Raw genomic sequence first — 23,149 nt, forward strand, 5'->3', positions numbered from 1 at the left:
TCAAACTACATGTTTGTAAGTATATCGTGCCACCTATTCTAAATCGAGTTTCTTATCCTTGGGGGCTTTGCTGACTTCAGCCTGCTGAAGGTTATCCACACAGGCAAAATGGCTGTAGGTGTAATCACATAAGGGAGGGATTTCCTGACACCAAGGCATGTCAAAATGGGAACTGGGTACCTGTGAGAAATCACAGCAAATCTGTAGGTGAGCCCAATGATCACCTACACCCCATTTGAAAACCTCTTCAGCACAAGTTTGCCTTGAGGTTAGGAAATACTAGTGATACATGCTCAGAAGGTGTTCTCACAGATTTGTCTTTGAACCTCTCCTGCAATATTTCTGTTAGTGCTGCTAAAACAGAAGAGAAAGTGGAGGAGAAGCACTTGTATCTTCAAAGTATTACCTCAAAGTCACTCAATTTAGAGCAAACATCATTAAAGATGGATACTGAACTGAACAACACCATAATCAGCAGATCATCACAACTGATTATCCATTCTTTGAAACAGACAAGAACCACAAACACTGCTGCTCTCATATTCTCACAGAGTGCTCAATCAGAAAGACAGGAAGAAAACCAGACAGAGCTGCAATTAGCTACTAGACAGGATATGACCTGGAAAACAGAGCCCTTACACCCCAGTCTTAACCAAACTGCCCACGCTTCCATTCAGTGCCTCCAGAACTAGCCTCTTCTGTATCTCACTCGGGCAGAGAGCAGCTGGAGGTCTCCTCAAGGTAAGGGAAAATTTGTTCCCTGACCCAATGTTGAGTCCCAGCAACCACTATGGGTCTACCTGGATCCGCACAAGCTAAATTGCTGGCACAGAACTAAGTAGCCCCAGATAGGGCTTTCAAGCTTGGGAGGGGGGATAAGATCTGGTGGCAGCATCTGCTGCCAATCCCACCTCCAGTCCACCCACGCCATCCAGTTTCACACCCTCGCTGCCTTCCCCCTGCCTGAGAACACTTCTGCATCACTTGGCTCCCAGGGCCCCTCCAACTGGCACAGAGGTCTAGCACCTGCCCACGCTGGCCTCCACCTGCCTCCTCCTGGCCACCACGAAGTGCTTTACAGCAACCTTGTGACAGCTGTTGCCAGAGCCGCATGCCTGAGACCAGTGCTACAGCCCTGGAGGATTGGGCCATTCGCTTTAGCAGCAAACCTGCAAACGGAATTGTGTCATTAATACATTGGTTCCTGTCACTATACTGGATCTATGACCATCAGATCAAGGGTCTATCCAGGCCAGTCATATTCCAGGGGAAATTCACAGGCAGAGCAAGCTGCAATAGCCCCAGCATCCAGTCAATATCATTCAAATATCTCATTGACTGAGTCAAACCCATTCCAATTTATTAGTAGTCACAAAACAGATGCATAGTAAAAAAAAATAATGGCGCATTTAATTACTTTTGATGTTGTAACTCAAGAAATATTGTCATGTTGCTCCTTTAATTAATGACTTGCTCTGTTATCAGATATCAAGGATTAAGATCTTTATCCTAATCTGCATGCATTTTCATTTTGTTCTCCCAATGATCTTATCATATGATATATCAACTCCTAAACCCCTATAAAAATCACTGGCATACTGACCAAAAATCACATCTTGTCTTTTGATAACATCTTTTCCTTGCTTGCTGCAGAAAGACGGGTCCACCACAAGACTCCAGGATTCTGCCTCAAACTCCAGTGTGTCTGTGCTGAGGTCACTCCACAAACAGGCATCATCAACATCTGCAGCAAAGGCAAAAAATCTCAGATGGGCTGAAAAGCCACACAAGATATGAACATGTGCAGATTTATTTACTAGGCAATTCTAGGCAAGTCTACTCACTGAAGTAAATCTCAGTGAATTCAATGGGCTTATTCCCAGATAAGTGTGTATGTACAAAACTGCAGCCAAAGCAGCCCAAGCCTATTCATATCTACTCAGAAGTAAGTCCCATTATAATTAATGGAGCTTACTCTCAGGTAACACAGGATTGCAGCTTTAGACATTTAGGCATGATTATGTGATAACACAAATAAGGATGCAATCCTCACCCACTTTCCAGCACCGACATAAGGGCAATGCAGCTCCAAGGGAAGGGAACAAACATTCCCTTACTTTGAGGAGGGCTCTATGAGTGCCACCCAACTTCAGGATGCAGTACACATCCCATTGGCATAGCCATGCCAGTGCTAGAAAGTTGGTCAGGATCTGGGCCTAAGACGTGTAACTTTTTTAGTTCACTGAAGTAATATTGATTGAACATTCAGTACTGAATTAATATTATCCTTAGATGTTGAATTTCTAAAAACAAAACACTGTACACCCTCAATTAGCCACTTTTAACATATTGGATGCAGTACTTTGAAGTGCTAATGGGAAAAGAAAACTGCTCCTGACCAGCACCAAATGCACAGCTGATAATCTTGAACTGTCCTTTCTGCAGATTGCTATTGAACTTGGGAAAATCCCTACGTCAGAGCAGTGGCGTCACTAGGATCCGTGTCACCCGGTGCGGGAGGCCTGCGCGTCACCCCATGCAGTGGGCGGGGGAACACTCCAGATGGTGGGCGTGGTGATGTACCATTGCCCCGCCCCCACTGGTTTTTTGGCAGTACCTTTTGATAGAACACAGATATTTCAATGTGGTTTGTTTCACTGCATTCTGCATGAAATTACACATTGATTTATAATATGATGGTATTATTCCTCCAAATTCTAATTTTAGTGATTTTGAAAACTTGTGGAGTCACACACACACACACACACACACACACACACACACACCCATGTCAACTTACTAACACCTTATTGCAGCAGTTCTCATACTTTTAGCACTGGGACCCACTTTTTAGAATGACAGTCTGTCCAGGACCCATTGGAAGTGATGTCATGGCCAGAAGCGACATCATCAAGCAAATTAAAATAAATAATTATAAATAGTTAAATTAAAATAAATGAAATAAATAAGGGGGAGGCAGTCCTGTTCCACCAAGTGAGTTTTCTCTGTAGTCTGCCTGCAATAAACGCCCCCAAAATGAATCAGTGAGATTTCCAGCCCTCCCAGTGCCCAGTTTAAAGTCCTTCTATTTCAAGCACATCAATACAAAGACCCACCTGGCTTTACAAGTCTGAAAGCCCAATCCTTTGCCTGTCTACTCAGAAGTAAGCCCCATTAGAGTCAGTTGGGCTTACTCCCAGGAAAGTGTGGGTAGGATTGGGCTGTGAGGGAAACTTTGCAAGTGCAAAATAGAAAACTTTCCCCTTACCAGTTCAAGCCTCTTTGTTGGTCCTTTCTAGGGGGGGGGGGAAGAGGCTGCCTTCTGGGGCTTTTGTTGCACTCCAGTCCCATTGGATTGGGACCATTCCAGTGTCCTTACATTCTATGCCTGGCCTGACCAGCAGCCAAGGCACATCTGCCTATTCGCGAGTAAATGCTACGTGAGGCTGCTTCGCTTCCCATAGGGCTCCATACACTCACAGCTGGGGGGGAGGGACCTCCTCCTCAAGTGTTTTTGGGGCTGCATTCATTGGAGCAGGACCATTCTGAGTTGGAGTCCTCTCAGCCTGCCCTTTTTGACGGAGCAAGGCAAGGTCTCTTACTCGCGAGTAAACACGGCCATGTGGCTTCCTTTCCATAGAGCTGAACACACTCGCAGCTGGGAGGGGGAACCTCCTTCTCGGGAGTTTTTGGGGGGCTGCACTCATTGGATCAGGACCATTCTGATGTCCTTGAAGTCCTCTCAGCCTGCCCTTTCCGACGGACTAAGGCAAGTGCGCTTAGTCGCGAGTAAACACAGTCACGTGGTTTCACTTGCTTTCCATAGGGCTGAATAGGGACCTCATTCTTGGGTGTTTTTGGGGGGCTGCATTTACTGGATTGGGACCATTCTGGTGTTGTTAGAGTCTGCTCAGCCTGCCCTTTCCAACGGACTATGGCAAGTATGCCTACTCACGAGTAAACACGCACTACGGCTCACTTTCACTTTCCATAGGGCTCCATGCATTTTTTCCTTCCTTTTTTTGGCCATAACTTTTGAATGAAAGGAGCTATTGCAATTCTGTTTTTTGCACTGCACTCCACTGGCTATTCTGCATCCAACGGTGTATGGCATGACACAGTAGCTCATAAAGGCGCGATTTTAGTGTGTCACACCTAGGGCGTGTCACCACCCCAGGGCATGTCACCTGGTGCAGCCCACACACCCCGCACTCTCCTAGCGACGCCACTGCATCAGAGATAGGAGGTAACAGTATGGAAAGTGGCAGGCTCATTAGCACCATTGCCTTAGATACTGTTCTTCGCAGCAGCACTAATTGTCCAGTTTGCTTTCCCCTCTTTCCTGGCAGAAGGAAGTGAGGCAAGTGTTTGGTCACAAACCTGCTGCAGGAAATACATGGTGTGCAAGTATTTGCTCCATCATATGATATCATACGGCTATAATAAAGCCTGCTGTTTAAATTACTGTTCAGTTTGAAGAGATTGGAATACAAATTCAGATCATTTTGTTTCTAAATTTTCAGTCTCATTTTCACTGGACAATTAATAGAACACAAATCACAGTTACTTTTTTTGGAGATTGTGCTATGCCACCTGTTAATAAATTCAGTGTCCTATACAGCCACATTATGTGGAGTTCCCAGTATACCTTCAATTATAAAAGAATCAACGGATGCCACAGTCCCTATTGACTGCAGGAGCTCTTCAGAGTGTGACCTGGCTCTCCAACTGCAGGTATCAGAGTCTGGTTCCAAAGATGCCACAGGTTTGCTGGGGATAAAACCAAATCACACAGGTGTAGTAACCCACTCAGACAGCAATATATTTCATGCAATACATTAGAAAGTCTCACCAACCTTTCAAAACCGGTGTTTGGAACACTTTTGGATAAAGCCGGTGATTGCTGCAAGACATCTTTCTTTATGGAGGATAAACCAATGGGTGTTGAGGTAGAAGGGTGCATTGAGGAGAACGTTGGCTGTGGAATGTCCCTGAAAGATGGATCTGGAAGGTAAAAATTTCAGATAAGGTTCTTTTTGAACAGTTCTGATACAGTGCTTCATGTCACTGACTATGGCAAATTATGGCTGGCATCACAAGAACTAATTTAGACTAATTTGAAGAGTTTGTGCTCACCCAGTAGAATTTTTTTACTCTCTTCTAAAGTATGAGCCATAATAGATCTCAAATTGCTTTTGCATCTTTTCTCAGTTTCAAACACATTTGAAGAACTAGTGCTCAAGAAACAGATCTCAAAAGCAACGCTGGGTGATGGAACTAGTGGAATGAGTCTTTGGATTCTGGCCTAAGTAATTCATGATGATCTGAGTGAAAACATTTTGCAGATTAAAATGTGCCTTTGAAAATATTGTTGTAAGATTTTAGAACTTTGAAAGGATGAACTGTGCCAGTGGGTAGACTTAAATAGCTTCTGGTCCTTCATATCAAGTCAATCTTTGGTCTAAATTCCAGTCTCCATTATTGCTATTACTTTGTTGCCACAGTTTTTAAATAGCATTTCAAACTGTTTTAATTTGACACTCTGGCAAATACTTGCATTAACGTCATCCAAGTTCAAAGCTCTTGAAGAACACATTCTCACACGTGTGCGTGTTCAAAGACTTTCAGTTATGTGGAGAACTGTATAGAACAGTGGTTCCCAATGTCCTCCTCAGGAGGAGGGAACCACTTAAGTCTTTGTAGGGGCCAGAGCAGAGTGCTTCCCTGGCTGGTGGGTCATGACCCACCAGTTTGGGAAACACTGGTATAGAAGCTTAGATCTGCTATTTTATGTTACCTGAAATAATTGTAATTGATTAGGACACAAAAATATGGATGCACATCCCTCTGCTTTCATAGTACAGTGCTTACTTGTCTGGACTGTGGAAATTCTGTTCTTAATATGGCACTTCTCTTGGAATTTCTGCTAAAGAAGAATATTTTCTTATTAAAATGAACATTCAATCAGTTAATCACTTTACTTCAACACATTATCTAACACAGTCCACCACAAAGGCAACCAGAAAGACATGCAAAACATTTTTCCCTGACTTCTACCACTTCATACTTTTATTTTCTTTTACATAATTACCTGGCTCCACCTGGGGGGCATTATTAGTAATTGCATTCAGTTTTGTTAAGGTTTCCTGATTTTAACAAGCCAAGACATTTTCCCAGGCCTGCATGCAGTAATTCACCACCAGCAGTCTCTGTTTTTTGGTCAATTTTCTTTCTGAGTTTTAATAAACAGTTAGACCCCAGTGATCCACCAGTGATCCTCTGGGTTGTCATGCCCGATTGTACACAGGCAGTACTGTGATTTGGTTTCCAACAGAAACACTAGGCAGGAGGTCTGGTCTAGAGGGTAGAGCCTCCATTTGCCTGAAGATTAACATCCACAAGGTCGCCAGTTCGAGGCCACCGGCACCGTGCGACCTTGAAGCAGCTGGCAAGCTGCAGCTGAGCTGTTCCATCTGCTCGGAGCGTGGGAGGATGGAGGCCAGAATGTTAAACCAGATCGGAGTGTAACACCTTGAATGTGGTGGTTCTTGAAAGAGAGAACCTTCTTTCAATTTGTAAAAATCCCTGCGTGGATTTAATAAGCCTGCCTGTGTAAACCGCCTTGAATAAAGTCTTGAATAAAGACCAAGAAAGGCGGTATATAAATACTGTATATTATTATATTATATTATTCTCCTGAGAGGGAAGTACTCCCCCTCTGATTAGTTTTCCTAGCCTGGGGTAGGCAGTAGGTATCAACCAGTAGATATCAACCAGTAAAGGGGTGAAGCAGAGAGTAGGGAAGGGTGCCCTGTGCACTAACCACTAAGCACTACTCCCCTTGGTCAGCCTCCAGTTTTCCTAACAGATGCGGACAGTAGCAGGTTGCTGTGGGTCTTCGGGCAAAGCTCTGCACTGGGCTCCCCATGGCACTCACTACCCTCTCCCTGTTGTGCATTATGCCCTACCACTGTCACCACAGTAAGGATCCAAGGGTTGGCCTGGCCAGATGGACCTCTGATAGGCGTGGACCCCCAGCTAGTGCCCCACCTGGCAGACCCATGATGCATCACTACTTGGGAACCTTTTGTGGTAGAAAGGTGGGATAAAAGTACAGTACATTATTTGAGATACCATAATGTAAACCTTCTCATGTTACAGATTACATATAACAAGGCGACAATACGGAGAGAATGTGGCAAGAGAGGACAAAGCAAACAATAACCTGCTAACGAGTAATTATTTATCGGAACTGTTTCAAACTTACTTTTGTACATGGAGGAACACAGTCTTTACAGCTCTTGTGCACAACTGCATTGCAATCTGAAAGGGAAAAAATGCTGTCTCAAAGAAAGGCTTATTTCAACTGTTCCACTTTTAAAATGTTCATTTCAGGAGACTATGTTTTCTCCCTCCTTAGCAGATCTAATCTGTGCTTTAATGTGTTCTCCAGCTGCAATGATCAAAGAAATGGATTTTCTTTGAAGGGTAAAAGTCATCTGAATAGACAAAATGTACAATCCATATTCCATCACACATGGAAGCGACCAATACATGCATTTTGCATCTAAGGCCACAACTATGCAATGTAAAGAATATATGGCTGCCCCCAGGTAAACATAGCAGGGTCAAATTAAGCATTACTTTAAATGTGCAATGTACCCTTATGCAGGGTCTCTCTTAAATTAGCAACCACAGAGAGAATGGTCAAGATAGTGCACAGGAAGGACAGTTAATTCTTTGCCCCTGCAACACAGTCCCAGTCACACTCCCACAGCTGCTGCTTGCTTCAGGAGCAAAGTTTTTCTCCACTCACCCACTATGGTCCAAATCTGACTGACCTCCCCACCCCTGCTGCTACTTTAAAAGAAACAGCATGCACACATAAACACAAGTTTTGCTTTCAAAGTACTGTGCAATTTCGTCCCTATAATCCGAGTATGTAAAATGTATTCAGCATAATTAAATCAATAGTTGGTTTTTGTTTTTTAATTTGTTGCTCTCCTGATTTGATTTGATTCTGGCAATACTATTTTGTTTCATTGGTGATACTATGTGACCTTCATGAAGCATGTGACCTTCATATTTTTAGCTTCTTACTGTTAGAGGGGTGGGGAAAGCATGGGGTACACATTACTAAATAAATAAATGCATTTACTAGTCAGAAGAGAAACAGACAATATGAACAATTTGTCATGAGAGACACATGGATGTCAAATGGCTACATAACAAAAAATAGTTACTTACAAGAACACTGCAATGAATCTTTCCCCAAAAGTGGTTTCTCGCATGCAAAACATGGCATTAGCCCAGCAAATGTCCCAGAAATGAACTGGTGCCTGTTGAGTTTCTCCCTCTCTTTCGCATCTTTATTTTTTGTCTTTATATCAAACAAACGGGGAAAAATGAATGAAAACAATTGATTAGTACTAAAAATGTCGCAAACACAATACACCCAGCAACAGCAGTGTTTTGCCTGGTCACCACTGTCTCATTCACAGGAATCCAGGAAGTAATTAAAATCTTATTTGATCTCTTCTCAAAATATCAATGTTCCAAAAGACAAGCAGCCATTCCTCATTTTACACATTTTCCTAGTGCTTCTCTCTCATTATTGATGACTTGTCAAATTCCAGTTTGGAGTTATTCATTTGCAAAACGCTACCGAAAGTGATGGCAAAACTTCCCAAAGGGGACTTTGTTTGCCCTTGGTGTTGCCAGCACTTACACAGTCAGATTTGGCTACAATTGTGATATCATCCTATGGGCTATGTAGTCCTTAATGGACTAGGATCACCCATGTGACTATCACAGGAAGAAGGTGACCAGGGACAAACCTAATAATTATAACAAGAGCAATGGAACTAAGGAAAAGCAGTCTGAGGAAACAACGAAAGTGAACAGACTAAAAAAAAGGTGAACGTTCCCTATTAAGGAAATAAGGCAGTGAGGAAGCATTTTTTCTACAAAGTCCTACTTTCATCCCAGCAAGAAAAAAGTTCCATAATGGAAGAAAGGCAGGAGACATGAGAGCGGGGGGAGAGCAGCCTTGACACCAGCCAAAGTGCTCTCTTCAGGCTGGGGAAGCTGGCAAACTGACAACTGCTGAGAGAACAGAGAGACGAGGGGAGATCTTACCCTCCTCCTCCATCACCACTTCTTCTCAATGAATGGGAGAGATTCTGTTCTCAGGATCCTCCCCACCCCCAGTTTAGAAGCAGCAATGGTAGAGGAAGCTGAAGACTGTGAGTGCTGGTTGGTGATCCCAATTGGGTGCAGGACACTTGTGCTAACCAGGATGCTGGCTGGTGTTCATTCCGTGGTGCAGTGGGTAACCTGGTGTGTGCATTTGCTGTTGGGAGGGGGCAGAATTCAGCAGGAGTGGGCAGCAGAATTTGGTGCTACTTCAGGCACCTGATCGTCTTGGGCTGCTCCTGCACAGGAGTGGCTATAAATCTAAGGCAAGGTGGAAGCAGGGGTAAAAAGGGTTTCTGCTATCATAGTCCCTGAAAATTCTATTCATCATAAAATCAAAGTTCTATTCATCATAAAATCAAAAAGTTTGCCCTATCCATAGGACATCTGTCATGGAAAATCCATCTTGCATAATTTGACCCAACCTCACTATGCTCCCACCTCATTCTGCTGAACCTTCAGGCACCCTTCTAGCCCAAGACAGTTTCCTGTACAAGGAAACTCCATGATCTGTAGACTGTTGGCTCTTTAATGCAAATGGTGCCAAATAAAGCTAGGATCTAAAAGGCAGTGGAAGTGAGAATCCCAGAATCACTGGCTTTTGTGAGAGAAGCACTTAGGGAGCACATGGTCTAAGTATTTGGCTCCGGGCTAGAACATTTAAACAACCAGAATTTGTACAGTTGTCACTCAGTTAGGCAGCCCTGTGTGTCCAACCAGAGAGTCCTCATTTTACAGGAAAGAGCCAAAATCTTTCCATGAGGAAAGAGCCAAAATTACAGCCATCTGCTTTAAGACAGCACTAAAAGCCCTTCTTGTTTACCCACCCCCCACAAACTTATTCAGTTTTCATAAGACCATTACTAAGTATCATCATATTACACACATCAAGTTTAAAATTACCTTGGATTTATTCCGTGTGCTGGCCATTCTGTTCATCAGAAAGCTGAATGTACGACTGACTTTACATTTTTCAGATTCTGATTTTGTAGGTATAATGTCCCATTCCTCTTCCTGAATCCTGAAAACACACCAGTCTTTCATTATGTTGCATTTAATGTCTTAATTGATACATTATTTGTACTATTTGTGACTGTATAACTGAAGACGGCACAAAGGACAAGAAGAGCAAGCATTTAAAAGTTAGGATAGTGGAACTTTAATTTTACATTAATAAATTGTGAGAATTTACCTAGCATTTGAGCAGCCCAATCCTGACCTGCCCTGAAGCAGGCAGGCCAGCTGGCCTGCACTGTATCTAGAGCAGGGCTGGGCCGGGTTGCAGCAACTCAGAGTTATGGGGCTATTCGGATCTATGCCACCTGAAGAGGTGGTGCAGATCTGAGCAGCCCAGTGTTAAAGCTAGGCTGCCCAGAAGGGATGTTAGGATCTGGCCTAAGTGCTGGATCCTTGTCCCACCCCATCCCAGGCCTGGTCCTGCCACTGGCCTGCTCAACACCCACCTTCTACCCATCCCAGAATGCCCCCAGACCATCCTCCCCCCACCCACCCCAAACCACCATGCTGGCTGAGGCAAGCCAGCACAATCTTACTGGGTTCTGGCACTCTGGAGGCATTCAGACATTCTGGCATTCAGCCTCCAGAGCCTGGCACACATCTATGTGCTGGCTTGCCTGTTGCTACGATGGCACAGAAGTGCCTTACGGCACTTTTGCAACACCCGGAAGCTGGCGCAAGGGACTTGCACCAACCTAGGGCGATGTTTGGATTGCACCCACAGTCAGCTAGTAAACCATTAGATTAGTGTGAAGTTTAGATTCGTGTGAGATTCATTGTTTATTTTTCAACAAATGTAACTCTGTCCCTGAATGAACTGGACATTGATGAACTGGATGAACTGGACATTGATATTTGATCTAGTTTAAATGTTATATAAGTCCATATGCCATATAAGTGTATATGCCATACTCTAAATAAATAAAATGTGTGTGGGGATATGCTTTAAAAGTGTGAGGGGATATGCTTTTATAAACAACGATGTCACTTATCTCATACTTACCTGGTTCAGGTGTCAAATTTGCCTAGCTTGTAGGGCTCAGATGCAAAACAAATTGAACGCTATTTCTCTCAAATACAGTACAAATTGGATGCTAATTCTTCTATAATACTCAGAAAGCAAATAAGGATCTATATATACAGCTATCAAAGTTTGTACTTTTTACAAGTGTATTGTGAGGCCATGTCCTGAACACAGATTATTGCTTAGACCAAGCTCAGCATGAGTGTTCTCTGCTAATAACCTTTATTGTTAAGTAAAGCAGTTGCTATTACTTGATAGTTATTACAAATAATTGTACAATCTTAAACATGCTTTTAAAAAATCATACCTTTTCTCTCTTGACTGTTTGGGCAAGCTGGACGAACGCTGTTCTACAAAATAATAAATAATACACTTAAAGCAATCATCACCACCATAAATAACAGAGCCTTGTGGTATCTTAAAGACTTGTAAATTAACTGTAGCATGCAAGAGGTGCAATCTCCAGTAGGCAGACTCAGAGGGACCAATCCTATCCAATTTTCCAGTGCTGGTAAAGCTGTGCCAATGGGACACGCACTGATTCCTGTGGTGAGGAGGCAGTCATGGAGGCATGTTTGTAAACATGGTAAAGGCATGTTTGTTCCATTATCTTGGAGCTGCATTGTGATTGCACCTGTGCTGGAAAGTTGGATAGGATTGGGCCCATAGTTGGTAAAAGGAAATGAGTTGCAGTGGAGTGAGTTGCAGAAGAATGAAAGGTTGGTATCATAACAAGCTCAGATGCATACAAGATAACTATGGTGACAATTCACAGTTGATTGTGACAACCTCTTAGCAAGGCTAAGTTATTTAATTCTGTAATGTGATTAAAAACCACTGTCACAATTGAGACCTGCAGAGATGGTGCCAAGTCTCATTATGAACTTTAATTCAGACAGTTTTGTATCTTATCTCTCTTTGAAGTTTTTCTGTCGAATATCTGCAGCAGGTCTTACAACTACCATATTCATGAATGAATACAGGAATGAATACCACTGTATTCATGTTTTTACTTGAAGCACATGGAACTAATCCCTAATGATTGTCTCCATAATTGAATGTTTGTTCTGGCTCTTATGTATGTATTATGCACTCAAAGCACAGGTTAGGCCATCATCTTCCAAACTTGAAAAGGGCTGTATACAAAAAGATGGGTTCTTGAGCCAAGAGCCCTGTGCAGATGATATGTATAATCAACATGAGGATGGCTGTAGCTCTCACTCATTAGTCCCATCCCAGGCCTCCAGGCATTGGTAGGTTTTCCTGCACAGTAACAAGTACAAGTTGTATGTGTCCAAGTTCCCTTGGAGCGATCTGTATTGTGCTTAAAAGTAAAGTTTGTTTTGATTATAAGCATGTTCATCAAGTGGTTAATCTCGGGTTGTATAGAGGTTACCAGCTCCACCCTTGCTCAAAAACTAACGTAACATAACAAATGAAAAAAGAACTGCTGCTCACCATCATTTGAATCGCATACTGGGAAGTCACGCACACCATGAGATTTCCCCAAGAAGATTTTGGGTGAGGTATAAGAATACGAGCGTGATCGAATTCCAGACAGCAGTGATTCCTGGAACACATTTTAAAGAATTCATCTTTAGTGACAACTGCAGCATTCTAGATTTTCTTGTATCATTTCTAACGTTCAGTTCTTCAAAGTAAAGCATTTAGAAAACTTTTGCAAAACCAGGATCTTCATCATAATCCAAATTCTGGAGTCACTCTGACCAGTAATTGCTGCAATATTTGTGATTGCTGCTGCATTCTCTTCCTCTGGTGTTCACCAATTGCTGAAATATTTCACAGTAAATTGCTGTAGTCTGTCTTAAATTGGTGTGGGGCAGCTTTCTCAACAGACGTTTTATTCTACAGTTTATGTTCCATCTTGATCTTAAAATATATTGCCCACCAAGGACCTTTCTAATGTAGTAAGATAAAAACTTCCATAAATAGTATTTTAGTGCTTATTACAACCACCTATTATTACTTCTGTCAAACCTGCTTTCACCTTGCATTTCCTCTCAGAGGATGACCGAAGGGACTCCTTAATGCAAATCATCTGTCTCTTAATCCCTGAACTCTCCTTTGAGGTTATGATGCTTCAACATTACATAGAAATGTCACTTGGTCCCAACAGTGGTGTTTAATTAGGAAACTCTACAATTACTTTTTCAGTCGCAAGTTTCTGCTATCTGCTTGCTAATTCATGGTTCAAGTTTCTATTTTCCCATGTTGTTGAAAAAACGTTTTCTAAAGAGATTGTGCTTTTAAAAGATGAGACACAATTTACTGTGTGGGTTTATCTCAAACACTCAAAAACTGCCCAGATCCTGTTTAAGACACAAAATATTGTGGAAGGGTTACATTGTGGTTTCATTTTTTTTATTACATTTTTTCTTTAATCTGAATACCAGTGGCCCATTACTCAGGACTAGCCAATTAGGAATTTTTCAAGCCTAAAGTAATTGGGGAAAAAATTGAAAATGAGTGAAGCCATCCTTCCATTCACACATCCACTGCACTCTGAGCATCAAAAGAAATAATTGAGAGAGGGAGTTCAATGCCAGTGAACAGCAACTGAATGCAAAAATATAAAGAATGATACAAATATTGGTGTTACTTATGCCTGTTGAAATGGAAAGGTGTTTTCCTTTAATCTCAGGGTCAAAATAGATGAAGCAGTGAAGGATCCTTGACTGGATCTATCATTGCAGCTGTGAAGTGTGTAAGGAAAGGAATGAAAATTCAGATTAAGATGGTGACATTAGGAAAAAAACAGCAGAAACAAATACCTTTGACTGCATATTGTTGGACAAAGGAAGGGATTCTGCCCTGCTTATGTTAAAATCCAGTTCAGGGTTCGTCTCTAAAGAAGTGAATCCATCCTTGCTACTATCCAAAGCCACAGAAGAGTTGAAGGACATTGAAGGGTGGTAGTAATGGGATCTGTGAGAAAATCTTTCATCTCCATTATCGACATCCAAGTCCTCGAGACTAGAACTAAGAAAACAAATTTTAAGTACAAGTTGAATCAGTCATTCATCTCTAAGCAAAAGGTGCTAACAGCCCACAAGGTCTATATAATCTATATCAGGGGTCTCCAAACCCCGGCCCAGGGGTCAAATGTGGCCCGCAGCCAGCCTCTGATCCCCCGAGAGCCTTTGGCCCAGTTGACCAAACACAACCAGAGTTGTGCTTGTGGGGTGGGGAATGGGAGTCCATTTTAAGTGTGCTTTTTATTTATTTCTTGGGCTGTGTTAGTGCTTGGAGAAGTCCTGGACATTTGAGCCCATTCATTTATTTATTCATTTAAGTTCCATCTCTAATGTATTTATTTCAAATTTATATTTAATTTTTTTTTCCGGCCCTCAACACTGTGCCAGATATTTGATACAGCCCTTCGACTGAAAAGTTTAGAGACCCCTGATCTATATCCCCACACCATCTCCAAGACTTTCTATGGCTAACAAATCTGTGAAATTGGAGGTTTGCTAAAAACACTAAGAAGAAATTTTTACCAAACAGCAATCTGTTTGAGTGAAACTATGCATTACCTTGTCCAACAATATCTCCAAATCACTTCTGTCAAGTGCAATCTTTTTTTTGTTCTCCTTAATTGAGCTTGTTTCTGGTTTCATAGCCCAGATGGGGAAAAAGTTATTAAAGACCCACCTGAAAGATCTTTTGTACAAGAGAAGCAATGGAGAGGGGGAAAGTCAAGCACCCCACTTCCTGCACAAGTCTGCCTCTGAATCAGTATTATGAGGAAAACACAGGGTTAGGAACCCTATGCTTGCCTCTTAACATATTGTTCTAGCCTTTGGTCATGCTACTTATTATGGATAAAGGTCCAGAAAATAAATGAGATGGGCTTCAGGCAACTAATAAAATATATTACTTCTTTTATTCCTGCATCAAAAATCAGAAGGGTGTAGATAACCTAAACTAGCAGTTCCCCAGTGCTCTGGCACATGCACAGAGGGAGGAAAATTACCAGAGGAGATCCAGGACAGGAGGGGAACGAGGAAGGAGAGTCACAAATGGGAGATGGGATGGATGGATGGATGAGCAAACTGTGGGAGTGGCAGTTATAATGTGCTTGTGGAACTGCTGAAGCAGTCTCAGGGAACCTCAGGGCTCCTAGAAGCAATTTGAGAAACACCTGCCTAAACTCATGAGTATCTTCTTCAGGAGACATCACTAGTACCTTCATTTTTGTGATATTTGTTTAAAGCAGGGGTGTCCAAACTTTTTGGCAGGAGGGTCACATCATCTCTCTGAAACTGTGTTAGGGGGGCTGGGAAAAAAGAGTTAATTTACATTTCAAATTTGAATAAATTTACATAAATGAATACATTAGAGATAAAACTTATATGCATGAATGAAGGTCTTGCAATAGCTCATGGCCTATGAAAGGTCTTGCACAAAGCAGGGCCAGGCTTTCCTTTGCTGCCACTGCTGCACCACAGACATGAAACAGCAAGCAGTGGAGGGAGCCCTAGTCCCACAGGTCGAGCAGTTGGCCATCACACGGAGAGCAGTTGTATCAGGCCAGTGTGGGCTCCAGCTAGTCTCCAGAGGGCCAGAGCTCACTGGAGACTGGGGGGCTCCCAGTGGGCCAGATTGGGAGTCCTCAAGGGTCGCAAGTGGCCCCAGGGTCGGGGTTTGGACACCCCTGGTTTAAAGCTATGTATGCTTATAAGGGGGATTTTTTAAATGTAATAATACTGTCAAAACAATTCCCACACCTTCTTTTCTTCATGATGGAACAGCGTTGATTTTGTTTACTGGTAAAAGTATGGGTCTTGAGTGGCAAGTAAGAACCTGCTGTATATAAATGAGACGGAAAGCGGGCCGATGGGTTTCTGTCATCCAAGCTCTTAGCAGATGCTACTGGCTCTTCATTTTGGTCTGCCTCTTCTGTGCATGTTTCTGAAGCAGTTTGGACTACATTAATGTGGTCTTCACCACCATCTTCCATCTAAAGCATGAAATTAAAACAAGTTAGTGGTATTGGTGAATGATATACAGTATTAAATAAAGCTGACCCCAATTTGTAGGATGCACACGCAGATTATTCCCAGTGCAAAACAAAGGAACTCAGTGGTGCAATCCTATGCATGTCTACTCAGAAGTAAATCCCTTTTACCAGTAGGGCACTCCCCAGAAAGTGTGAATAAGATTGTAGCCCAAGTCAATGAAATAATTTGGAATGGAGATGCAACAAATACATCTGGCTGAGCCTGTGCTCACTGATGTAACATGCAAGCATTCACTGGTTTCCAATTAGTTCTTTTATTACGCTTTCGCTTTTCCAAAAACATAAAAACTTAGTTCACTCCCCCAAATTCAATGAAGAAGCAACCAAACATCAGTGTGCTATAAGAAACAGCTACCACCCACAACAGGAAAAGCAATGAATCCACAGCAAACTGGAGCAACCCACAGGATGCAGTGGCAAGAAGTCTGAAGTACTGCAAAAAGAATTCACTGAGATTCTTTCGTATCACAACAGAGATCTGACCCTCAATTCTACTCTATGCAGAGATCAATGAAAGACAGTACAATGCTGTCATTTTAGCATGGAGGGAATGTCTTGGATAAGGTTTATAACTGTGGTGGTGCAGCTTTGACATAAACAGTATAAACATAACAGTATAAACATAAATCTGCCTGGGAGAACAAAAGGAAGGAGAGAGACAAGTTGTATGTACATATGCATGTATAGAGCTAGCTGGTACACATGCCCATGAAAGAGAAGTGGACAGGCCACATGAGCAAGGGAGACAGAAGGGCCAATGTGCACATGATGAGAGACAGTCATCTGCAGGAGAGATACAAATAGAAAGATGAGTGGGATCTAACGTAGAGAAGGAAAAAAAATGGATAACATCAAGGGCATTCATCAGGGTGATGGGATGCTCCCACTGGTCACACACACTGGACAGTCAGTAGTGTGGGTGGAGGAAAAGAGTTGTATGTTCTAGAATTACCAACCAAAACATTGGCTTCAGCTGGTGCATATTTTCACTTTAAGAACATAAGAACAGCCCCACTGGATCAGGCCATAGGCCCATCTAGTCCAGCGTCGTGCATCTCACAGCTGCCCACCAAATGCCCCAGGGAGCACACCTGATAACAAGAGACCTGCATCCTGGTGCCCTCCCTTGCATCTGGCATTCTGACATAGCCTGTTTCTAAAATCAACTTTCTTGTTGAATTTATAACTGAAGGGAATTTTAATTAATAAGTAGTACAAAAAATAGTTCAGTATTTCTCAGGAGAACCAAGATTAAAGTCCTGCTTAATATTCCTAGATGTGCAAGAAACTTTAGTGCAGAAATTCATCTGAAAATAAAATACACAAACTTGAGAGAAAAAGCCACAGCCACAATCAACTTCAGAACTGCATAAAGTCCAATGGAAGTCAATGAAACTTCAGCCTATATAATTTTGCACTGGACTGAGGCCAACATGGGGTGGGTGTGTGTGTGTGTGTGTGTGTGTGTGTGTGTGTGTGTGTAAGGCATGTATACATGCACAAAATGGACAGATCGTGAACTGTAGGCTAAAAGCCCGTATTTTTTAATTTTTAAAAGAAGTCGAACAATTGAGGAATTCCATCACCAGATTCAATAAATTATGACATGCTTCATCAGGAAGCCAGCAGAGCATTAGAAAGAGTATATGCTTTGACAATCGTACCTGATCCACTACCATGCGGTTTGCATACACTTCATCACTTCCATTCAGCATGGCAGAAAGTCTGGCTGCAGCAAAGAAGGTGGAGGGATTTGAGGGTCTCTTAAAAGCCTCAAATGGCGAGTGCTGATGAACTGAAATAGAACATATTATTGGAAAACTATTTCCTATACAGTCATTCTCTTATTTAATTGCATCTCATCATAAAACTGGCAACACCTTACTAAGGGTTTCGAAGCTTGGGATATATTTAACAGCCCAATCTTATCCTCCTCCCCTCCCCTGTTAATGCAGCCACATCAAAAAGGCTTGCACTACATCCTGTGGGGAACAGGCAGATCAGGAGGCCTGTGGGAGATAAAGGAATATATTTCTCCTTACCTCCCAGTAAGCCTCCCACTTGCCAATGGGTCTCCTCAGTAGGCAAATGTACTCATTAGCCAGCTTATTAGCTGACACAAATCCAAAGAGAGAAAAGGGGTGTGGGGAAAGGGGTGTGTTGGGAGGTGAGAAAAGGGATAGTATCCAGTGCAAACCACCCCCACCAGGTAGCACTCCCTCCCACCACACCTCCTGCCTTCCCCCCCTTCTGCTGACTTGCCATCATTGGTGGGTGCCCTGTTGTCCTCTGGCATGTTGTGGGTCTTTGCAGCCTCCCCACCAGTGCTCCAGTAATGCATGGCCTAGTGCTATCACAGTAGCTTTTACAATTACCACAAAGTAGCCTCCCTTGGCAGAGGTTAGTTTCATCGCCACCACTAGTCCCATCACCAGTGGGCTATTAGAATACAATGTATAAATTAACCCATTTCTGCCTTGCCCACAAGTGTACACATTTGGATCCTGTTGCGTATATGCAACATTGAGCAGAAATGGCTTGATTCAATGTTTTACAAAATAGGAACATACATATACTCTGTAATTTGTACATGAATCTAAGCTAAGGGTGGCTATCCTGCAGCATGCATGCCACTAGTGCAAAGGTTTCCAAACATTTTAGCACCAGGATCCACATTTAAAATGTGACTTGAGTCTTAAAACAGACTTGAGTCTGTTGGGACTCAACTAGCTTCATGGACTTAAAAAAAGGTTTCTCTTTTTCAGTCACACAAGTCTCTGTTTTTATCTTTTTTACTAAGTGTTTGTTGAGCTTCACATTCATCAGATCAAGACCATTCTGATGGTTTTGTGTTTTCCTTCATCTGGTCTTTAATGAGGCATGTTTGCCTACTCATGAGTAAATGAACATGTATTGCTTACTTTCGTTTTCTATAGGGTTCAATAAGTTTTCCTTGTCAGCTGGGAGGGACTTACTTCTTGAGTGTTTTGGGGGGGGCTTGCCTTCATTGGATCAGGCCTATTCTGATGGTGTCTTGGTGGACCAAGGCAATTTGCCTACTCATCAGTAAACAAGCACATGCTCCCCTGTTTCAGTTTCCATAGGGTTCAATACATTTTCCTGATCAGCAATCAGTGTGTCAGTTTTGCGACTCACCAAAAATTGGTGGGTTCCAACACACAGTTAGGGAACCACAGCTCTAGTGGGCATGTGGACACTTTCAAAGTGGATTTCACAAAGCCGCCTGTCACTGCCATGCTGGTTGATGCAGGGCTCCATGACCACAAGCACATATCACTCCTCCTGACTCAAAGACCAGAAAGGGAGTGACAAGAGCCAGGGCGGGGCAAAGACAGCAGAATGGAGCTTCGGCAGATCACATGGGCTGGTGAAACCACTCAAGCAGTTCGGAAAGGTGGAGTGGTACAGTCAAGATTATGTACGTAAAAAGAGACATGTGCCCTGCTGTGGGTTGGCCACTCCTGGTCAAAGCACTCAGTTGCACCTAATCTTGTTTTATTTTGACTTGACTAAAGTTGTAATTCAATTCAGAAAGGAATTGAATTCCTCACTGAGGTTGTTTGTCTTGTAGGCATAGGTCTTTTCAGTTAGTTATCAAGGGAACCTTGTAGACAAGCAGCATGAAATGGGGAGGGGGGAAAGAAAAGCAAATCACAAATTCAGATGGGTTGATCCTATTATGTCCCATGTCACAACTGGGAACAACAAAGTTCACCTATAACTCAACACACATATAAGTAGCATCCACCAAAGACTCTTCACGTGTTCATATGGTAGTTGTTTAGATCTAATTTAGCCCTTTATTAAACCGCAGGGTCAGGCCTGGTTAGTACTTGGATGGGTGACCACCTGGGAATACCAAGTGCTGTAGGCTTATACCATAGTCTTTTGAGACTGAAGGTTGCCAACCATCTGGTTACATCTTGTCTGTATTTTGAATTGAATGTAAAGCAAGTTGGCGCTCACTCGGCCTCTTCATTTTTTGGGGTTCATGTTAAAATTTGCCAGGTGTATGAATCAAAGTAAATTAGATTAAACAGCGAGGAATTTGAGCATCGGCTTCCAAGTTTTCTCAAAGACCTTCCAAGAGAGTTATATATCCTGATTCTGATTGGCCCCATCTAGCATATAAAGATTTCTGGCTTCCTGTTTTCCTCTGTCTATGCAAGAGCAAATCTATGGAGTAAGACTGCTTTTAAGATTGGCTTTGTAACTCCAGCCAACTTTCTGTACCTCCTTGATCCTGACTGTTCTACATCTTTTGCATCACACACAAAACCTTCATGACTATGCCAAGCTGTGACAAAAGGGGTCGAGAATGCAACCATTGTCTCGACTGCTTATTTTGGCTCAAATATATTTCAGAATGGAAACTGAGGTAATGGGGTTTTAAAAAAACCATCTCAGAGATAAAGAAAAAACTACAGCATGTGTACATGTGTGTACATATCAGCAGCTACAGATACCGCCCCCCCATCTCCCCACTTCAGTCTATTACACAGATGCCTATTCAGCATGGAGTCTAGCCAAACAGTATACTAACTTTGGAGCTTAGTTTACTAATGAAATGACATTTTTCCATAGAGAAGAAATTTACATCTGTTATTGACTAGCCCTTATTAAATAAAATGAATCCATAACCAAAAAGGGGCATGTTGTGGAAAACTACACTTTTTCCTTGTTAGTCTATCATCAGTATATGGAAAAGTGTGCTTTCTGCACAAGGGTGCCAGATGTCTATCACCAATCATAAAGTGAACAGTTGAACAACTAACACTGTAAAGAAGGGTACAATTTGGAAAAAAAAGTTAAGCACTTTGGCTAGTTTACAACCCAAGTTTTTTCTGAAGCTGCAGCACTCTAGGTCTATGAATAACTGTCTTTTTTCCCTGTAATGTCTATGGCTGCCAGGGGCTGGGATGGTATGGGGGAGCTTACCCAGGTAGTTGGCCACAGGGTCCAGCAGACAGATGGACGTGGAGCCAAGAACATTGGTCTGCAGAGCCTGTTTAATCTCATCAAATTCTTTACGTTCATGGGGTCCTGTTACTTCATGGGCCCCTTAACACAAACAGTAGCAGCTTAGGCCTCCAGACAGGCTCCCACCCCTTTCCCACCCCCGCAGTTTTCCAGACAGTGTCCATGGCCAAGACTGGACCTTGAAGGCTGGCTGAGGTTGCAGGTGGAGGTCACCTGTTCTGGCCCATCAGCGGATCATGTTGCTGGTGCTGGAGGTGCCCTGGGGTGGGGTGGTTCTGGCCACCCCAGGGTCTGCTTGAGCCACCTGTGGTTTGTTGGGGTGAGTGGGTCCCCTCCACCACTGCCCATGGTTGGGCTCCACAAAGTCCCAGAGGGTCCCAGTTCAGGGTGCTCCCAGGCCCAGTTCCCATTCCCTGGGGCCACGGTCTCTCGGACCCCTTTTAGGTGAAGAAAAGGACAACAAAGGGTAGGGTTTTTGTCTTGCATGCCCCCTCCTCCGTGCTGCAGCAGCTGAGAGAGGAGTCACCTCCTCCTCTGGCTGCTGGGCTCCCTATGAGCCCAGCAGCTGGCCCAGCCAGCCCCACCCCTTCTGGTCATGTGATTGGCCCAAGATCCTAAGAGATCTTGGGCCCTATTCCCAGTGAGATCCTTGACCTTGGGGCCAAGTCCTGGGAGTACCCACTACTTGCTCCCAAGGACACCCAAACTCCCAAAGAGGCCTGTGTTGCCAGGGCTGGGCCCAGGCTATAATCCCCTACACAAAAATTATGTTATTGGTATGAACTAACAGAATAGAGATATATTGTAAAAACAAAGTTAGAATGCATGGTGATTTCTAAATGCAAGAAATCCAGATGACACTAAAAAAGAGTCCACTAGAATTCAGTTGACTTATCTTCATTTGCTGTGAGATTCTCCTATGTTGTTTTCACAATACTTTAATTGCACAGAACATGTTTTTGTTCGCTGAATTTTCATGTGGCCAATACAGAAGCTTAAGATGATAAACCAAAACAGTCTAGTAAAAATTTAGAATAATGTAAACACAATCCCAACAAGAATGTTGCTATGTTCTTATTGTAAAAAAATCTGGATGAAACCAGATCACCAGAGTAAACACTATCACCGTTCCCCACATGCTGGCCGTAATGGAGTTAATAAGTGATCACATACTAAGTATTGCAATAGATCAAGAATTGAGCTAATGAGTGAAGACTCTGCATAGTTTCCTTCTGGAATGGATTTCATGAGTAATTATTAATAAAAGTCTATTAAAATGCCAAAATCACAATCCTTGCTTCTTTGAGTTCATATTTCCAAGACTATCACAGCTTTGTATGGTTTTGAGATGCCCAGAAATAAACTTGGTTTTGAAGCTCAAATAAGTCATGTGCAGACACTACCCCTCACAGACAGAAGCAAACCTGGAGAGGGACCCAGGAATCAAACCATACCATTTCCTACTAAAGATACACAAGTTACTACAGATGGTCACTGAATGCATGGAGGGGTGAGGTTCAGTGTGCACAACACCCATGGGGTAGGACAAGCGTGGGGCAATCCTGGGATGCCTCCACGCTGTCTACTATCTGCAATGGGCAAATTCTGCAGTGGGTTCATTTTTCATATTACTCAGTGTTAAAATGAGGACTCACTCCTACCTTCCCCTTGTTTTCACCTTCCCTCCTTTTAAAGAGATGTTTGGTTTTATACGTTTTTGTTAATTGACTTTTTTCCCCTCTTGACTACCCTTTCAGGACAGAAAGACCATGTATGCACTTCCAAAATAAATGACTTTGCAGGCAGGTTCATAGGCTACATCAGTGGTTCCCAAATTATGAGCTGTGGCTTCTCGGGGAGCCATGGAAAAC

The 23,149-nt window shown here is 42.8% G+C and overlaps 1 protein-coding gene across 1 annotated transcript in view; it reads right to left on the reverse strand.

Moving 5' to 3' along the window:
- The window catches only part of ARHGEF28 (Rho guanine nucleotide exchange factor 28), a 139,008-nt gene that overhangs the window by 22,061 nt on the left and 93,798 nt on the right, over window positions 1–23,149 (reverse strand). Inside the window, exons 9-20 of the mRNA XM_066612545.1 lie at window positions 17,942–18,072; window positions 15,985–16,217; window positions 14,029–14,236; window positions 12,695–12,806; window positions 11,544–11,586; window positions 10,099–10,216; window positions 8,248–8,380; window positions 7,268–7,323; window positions 5,872–5,923; window positions 4,857–5,004; window positions 4,649–4,770; window positions 1,604–1,744 (exon numbers count right to left, since the gene is read on the reverse strand). Coding sequence (XP_066468642.1) covers window positions 1,604–1,744; window positions 4,649–4,770; window positions 4,857–5,004; window positions 5,872–5,923; window positions 7,268–7,323; window positions 8,248–8,380; window positions 10,099–10,216; window positions 11,544–11,586; window positions 12,695–12,806; window positions 14,029–14,236; window positions 15,985–16,217; window positions 17,942–18,072 — 1,497 coding nt within the window. The remainder of the gene's footprint in view (window positions 1–1,603; window positions 1,745–4,648; window positions 4,771–4,856; window positions 5,005–5,871; window positions 5,924–7,267; window positions 7,324–8,247; window positions 8,381–10,098; window positions 10,217–11,543; window positions 11,587–12,694; window positions 12,807–14,028; window positions 14,237–15,984; window positions 16,218–17,941; window positions 18,073–23,149) is intronic.

The sequence above is a fragment of the Tiliqua scincoides genome, chromosome 2 (assembly GCF_035046505.1).
Source record: "Tiliqua scincoides isolate rTilSci1 chromosome 2, rTilSci1.hap2, whole genome shotgun sequence".
Classification (NCBI taxonomy): Eukaryota; Metazoa; Chordata; class Lepidosauria; order Squamata; family Scincidae; genus Tiliqua; species Tiliqua scincoides.